Here is a 6,000-nt window from a genome sequence, read left to right on the forward strand (position 1 = left end):
TATACAAAGCCTTTATATGGACTGAAGTTAATATATTTTATTTTTACATGCATTCAACAAAACAAATAAAAGCTTCATTGATTTCAACAGATATTCACTGGTATCTTTTCTGTGCCAGTTCATAATTAGGATATATGTAACCAAAATTGTTATATTACCTACATCCATAGTAAGAATTAACAACTAGTGGTCTCATGACCCTGGAGCACTGTACTAGGCTGAATAGTGCACCCCCCCCAAAAAAAAAAATTCATGTCCACATGGAACTGTGGAATGTGACCTTATTTGGAAACAGGGTCTCTGTAGATATAATTAGTTAAGATGAGGTCATACTGGATTGGCGTGGGCTCTAAATCCAATATGACTAGTATTCTTATAAGACAAGAAGACACACACGGAGGGAAGATGGTCATGTGAAGACAAAGGCAAAGATTAGACGGATGCAACTATAAGGAACGCCAAAGACTGCTGGCAACAACCAGAAGCTAGGAGAGAATCATGGAACAGATTCTTCCCTAGAGCCTTCAGAGGCAGCATGGTCCTGCCAACAGTTTAACTTAGAACTTGTAGCCTCCAAAACTTAGAGAATAAATTTCTATTGTTCTTAACCACCAGGCTTGTGGTAATTTGCTATGGCAGCCCTAGGAAACTAATACAGTCACTGCAAGAGATCCTCAGCCATCAAAAAATGAAGTGAGACCAATTTCCTGAGGCTGGAAAATGGGTGTTATTAGGAAATTTTAACAAGAGTTAAAAGATTTTCTAATCACTAGACGGTTAAGTGGAGTCCCTGGGTGGCCCAAATAATTAAGCATTTGACTACTAGCCAAAAGGTTGGCAGTTTGAACCCATCCAGAAGCACCTCAGAAGACAGCCCTGGCAATCTGCTTCCGAAAGGTCACAGCCTTGAAAACCCTATGGAGCAGTTCTACTCTGCACACATGGGGTCACCATGAGTCGAAATCAACTCCATGGCAACCAACAACAAAGATGGGTTAGGAAAATTCAGTGAAGCAAATAGCCAACTTCTAAAGCATTTCAGTTAACCTATTTTATATAAATGGTTTTGGATACCTGTTTTTAAAGTATAAAGGTAAAATTTATCCACTCCTATTGCAGAAGCATTATAGATTCCAAAGTACAGAATAAAACATTGTATTCTATACCTATAGCCACCATATGTCTTAGATTTCCCCATACCGACCCTGAATCAAATACTCTGTCCCTTTGTCCTTGTAAATAAGAATCCCAGAAATCTGAATCAAACCACAACTCCCATACACCACCTTAAAACTGCATAAAATACTTTGTCAGACCATGTATGTGGCACAGTCATTATCTCTACTAATTTCAGTTATTATGCTTCTCTCCCAGGAATCTGTAAAACCAGCCTTAATACTTTTTCCAGGAGCCATCATCTGAAAGAGAAAACTTAGTTAAGGGAACAGGTTCCTAAAGGCAATGATAGTTCTGGTAAAAAATACATGAACCATTATTTCATTGTTATTAACAATACTATGTTAACACTGTGTTAAAGAATCTGTTCTCAATTTGATATTTATGATTTTTAGTGAACTGTTTATGAACCCTGTAAATTCTGCTTTAATCCTGACCCCTCTCTTCTCATTCAAAAATGGCCAGTTAATGCAACCAATGTCACAAAATAATTTATGTATAAATTTTTTAATGAAAAACTAATTGCGCTGTAAACTTTCACCTAAAACACAATTAAAATTTAAAAAAAAAAGCACTACGTTAAACAAGACAAAAAAACTACATACCATACAATTCTAATTATGTGAAGTTCAAGAACTGACAAAAACTAGTTAGCATATGATCCAAATAACGAAACAGTGGTTACCTATAGATGGGGGAAGGGGAAGGAGGGAATTGGCTTGGTTTTGACTAAATGAGTACTTCCGTTCATCACAGCTGATGATTTAAAACCTGTGCATTTCATGCATGTGTATTTTTAAATAAAAAGTACAATCTGTGTCATTTAACTTAAAAAACAAAAAAAAGTCCAGTTAAGTTAATACCTCTCATAAAATAATCTTCGTTTGACCCCAGAATTCCAAATGACCTGCAAGTAACTCTGGAAGTGGCATTTCAAAGGAATTAACTCACTCACACTCTTTCCATGTTCTCTGGGAATTCCTGAAGAGTTGGATAAAAATTAAGGCTCTCACAGATCAGACTTCAGTGACTTCAAGATGACTTCTGTACCTTTACCATATTACTGACTCCACCCTTCAATAGCACCTTAATTTTTTTTACAAGAGTATTAGGACATCTCTTTTCGTTCAACAACTGATTTTGAGCACGCAGTGCCAGGCACTACACTATATATAGCCCAAGAAAATTAATGAGTACAAAATGGGCACTTACAGTTAGTGGGGAAGACAGACACATTATGGAATTATGAAGGAAACAAATAGGATGAACCAACAATGGAGAAGGGGTTCCAGCTTAGGGTGCTGAAGGAAGAATTTCCTGAGGAAATGATGAGACCTAAAGGTTGAGAAGGGAAGTTATGCAAAAAGCCTGGAGGAAAAATGTTCTACATAGAGAACAGGAAAGAGCATGTTGGGAAAATTTAAAAAAAAAAAAAAAGATCAGGGTACCTGGAGTAGTGAACAACTGACGGAAATGTAGTTGGAAAGAGTCTGCAATGATGGGCTCAAGTACAGCAACAATTGTTGAGGATGGCACAGAACCGGGCAGTGTTGTGTTCTTTTGTACACAGGGTCGCTATGAATCAAAAAACCGACTCAACAACACCTAATGACAAGATCACGCAGGGCCTAGGGAAGCTATTCAAGAGTGTTAAATAAAGTAATTAATTCCACTAACGTCTTTTGAAGATTAGTCTGCTGGATTGGTGGAAGTATAGGAGTAGAAGCAAGGAGACAAGGAAGACATTACAGTCATCTAAATAAGAGATGATGGTAGTTCAGGTTAGGGTGACAGCAGTTACCATAGAGAAAAACAGGGATTTAAGATTTAGGAGGTGATTTGCCTATAGGTTGGATCAAAAGATTTGTTGATGGATTGAATATGAGGTGTAAAACAAAAAGGAGTCAAGTATGACTCCATGGTTTGTAGCTTACGCAACTGAATGGATGGTGGTGCCATTTACTGAGATGGGTAAAATTAGTGAGGGAACAGATTTGGTGTTAGAGGAACCAAGAGTTCCGTTTGAAATATGAAAAGCTCATGAATGATCCAAGACATCAAGTAGGTATGTGGATGTGAATCTAGAGCTCAAAAGAGAGGTCTGAACAGGACATTTAAAGTGTGGGAGTCATGAGCATGAGGGTTCATTGGTGACCTTGACAAGAGCAGTTTTAGTGTAGCAGTGGGGGCCAGTAGTAGATTGCAGTGGGTTGAAAAAAGGAGAGAGAGAAATATCTTAGAATAATCTCTATAAGGTAGCTATGAGTCGGAATTGACTCAACAGCAACATGTTTGTTTTTGTGTGTGTTTTTTTAATCTCTAAGGAAGAAGGATTGATGAAATTGACATCAGGGATTGTGAGAGAAAACTGCAGTTGCTGTAAACACCAAGTGATTTACTGCTGTCACTTAAGTGGCTATGACTGCTAAAAATAAAAACTCCAAAGAGATGTACCTCAAGCTTTCTCAGATTCATCTCGTTTTCTTAAAATCTTTATAGCAAAGCATAACAGACGCATCTTTTTTTCTGTATTTTTCTAGCCTATCCAGCCCACAAGGCATTAGAATATGTTTATATACCAGATCGAATTAATTCCATTGCTAGAAATCACATTTCTGGTAGAGGCTAGAGTGGGAAAAAAGATGTTCTTTTGTAAATCTTCTGGTCACAAATACCAAAAACAGTTCAATGGCTTTCTTTAGAATTCTCCCCCACAATATAAGGTTAGGTGTCAGCATCATGCTCCAGAAAGCCCCAGCACTTTCACATCATGAAAATAGGTGCTAATATTTTCCAAGAGTTTACGGTTTATCAGGCCCTGTGACCTAATTTCCACCTCAACCTCATGAGAGGTTGGAACTGTTATCTCATTAGTTGAGGAAACTGATGCAGAAGGGTTAAGTAACATGCCCAGAGTCACATTAAGTGATTTGAGATTGGAACCCGACTTTGGAGTCTGACACCAAAGCTCTAAGGTTAAACCACTTAACCCATTATTCCAGATGGCATCCACCAGGCCACAAGCTCTGTGAGAAGGGGGCTGGTTCAGTCTTTTTCATCATTATATTCCTAGCTTTTGGTTCATGCTTAGTACATAACAGTTCAAATATTTGCTGAATGAGTCTCACTTCAGATTTAGCTCAAAATATGCCTTATTTCCAGCCCTTCATCAAGGTGTTTAAGACACTGACAGCTTGTAGATGGCAAGCTAGGGCAGAGAGGAAGAAAATCTCTTCTGACACAAAATAAAGCAGTCATGGAACAGACACATTGCTAGAATTAACTGTTGAGCATTTTGTTCCAGAAATGATGGCTCTGGCATCAACCCTGTTTCAGTTACTAGAGCAGTTAACTCCCTTATTGCCTCCTTATCCAGCATATCCCAGTTAGAGACCTCAAAGATATTTGGGGGGGGGGGGGAAGACAAATATGGAGTCTTTTTTGCAAAATAACAAAGTTGTAAATAATTCTGATAGGATCATAGGCTGGTACTGATGTCTTCCAAACACCACCACCACCCCCCCCCCCACTTAACCTCTAACCTCTGTAAGCAAAAAAGTCTTAGAAACTTGAATCAGTGCCACCTACTGGGTATCCTTGCCTCTGCATATTTTTCCTCACTAGTCTGTTTTGGTATCTGATGGAGAGACTTATGCCCAGTTATTTCTGTTCAAGTGCTATTGTGTAAGGCCCTGCAGTGGTTAACAAAACTAAGCCAGTGACGCCAAATATTGTACCAGGCATTGCTAACTGATCGTGTATCTTTTTCTGCACTCAGATGCAATCTCCCTTTATCAGTGTAATACTTTAGGCAGCCAGCATTCCCAAGAGACAAAATATATTTTCTGTCAACTCTACCTAAAGCCACCTTCAGGATAGCCTGGAGAATACGAAATTCAGGGTATACTAGTAACTTTTCTAAAAGGAAATGAACTGAGGGGAATTTCTCTCAGGATGAACATCTAGGTAAGCTATGCTCTGCAAAGGAGAATGGAGGGAAATACATGAATAGGCCATATAGCCTGCTCTACATACACACTTGTACCTCTAAAGCATACTTCTTAAAAGCCATGGAAGCAAGCAAATTTGGGAGTTGAGAAGTTTCCCAGGTCGCATGGAACCCACTTCAATGAAAACATTCACGTACAGCTCCTGATTCATGGATCTTAAACCCACCCTAACCTAGCACCATTCATAATGCTCTCATTCCCACTAAGTACCCCTAGGGAAAGCTTTATACAGCAGATTCAGCGATTTCTAACATGGATTTGGGTTTCAAGGAACAGGGAGAACAATGTTTTCTTCTCTAGAGTGATGCTTCCTTCAGGGCTGCTCAGCTGTTTATAGCTACTATTTAGCAACTGAGGATACTCTTACAGGCTGGTCTTCAGTCTCTGGTTTGCCATACTGACCTAAACATTTAAAAAAAAAAAAAAAAAAAAAACTCACTTTTTTGATTTGTTCTTTCAGCTTTTCTGAAGATTATGAAACAGATGAACCTGTCCCTCCCTCTGAATTTGGAAACAAAGGCAATAAAATAGTAACCTCAAACCTTTCAGAGAAATGTGGAAAGCTGCAGTCAGTGGATGAAGAGTAGCTGCCAATATCCACATGAAAGGGAGACATATTTTAAATGTTTTTTCTTGTGAAGAAATGCTCTAGTTTGTATACTGCTTTTTAAAAGCTTTGATTTCTGCAAGTGTGTATCTGCACTAGGAACCTTAAAGTGTTTTTAAGCAATAGGTCGATACACACTCAATGGGAGACCCCCTCCAATTTGCCTCAAACCTCTTGCAGAGCTTTTCCTCAGAAGCAAATATAATC

The 6,000-nt window shown here is 38.6% G+C and overlaps 1 protein-coding gene across 2 annotated transcripts in view; it reads left to right on the top strand.

Annotated features, from left to right (window-relative positions):
* PPP2R3A (protein phosphatase 2 regulatory subunit B''alpha) overlaps positions 1 to 5,798 on the top strand; it is a 247,366-nt gene extending 241,568 nt beyond the window's left edge. For both annotated transcript variants that reach the window (XM_004381424.2, XM_004381425.2), the window contains one exon: positions 5,647 to 5,798. In XM_004381424.2, the coding sequence (XP_004381481.1) occupies positions 5,647 to 5,773 (127 nt within the window). In that variant the 3' untranslated portion in view covers positions 5,774 to 5,798. The remainder of the gene's footprint in view (positions 1 to 5,646) is intronic.
* The last annotated feature ends 202 nt before the right edge of the window (positions 5,799 to 6,000 follow it).

Source organism: Trichechus manatus, unplaced genomic scaffold, assembly GCF_000243295.1.
Source record: "Trichechus manatus latirostris isolate Lorelei unplaced genomic scaffold, TriManLat1.0 scaffold00084, whole genome shotgun sequence".
NCBI lineage: Eukaryota > Metazoa > Chordata > Mammalia > Sirenia > Trichechidae > Trichechus > Trichechus manatus.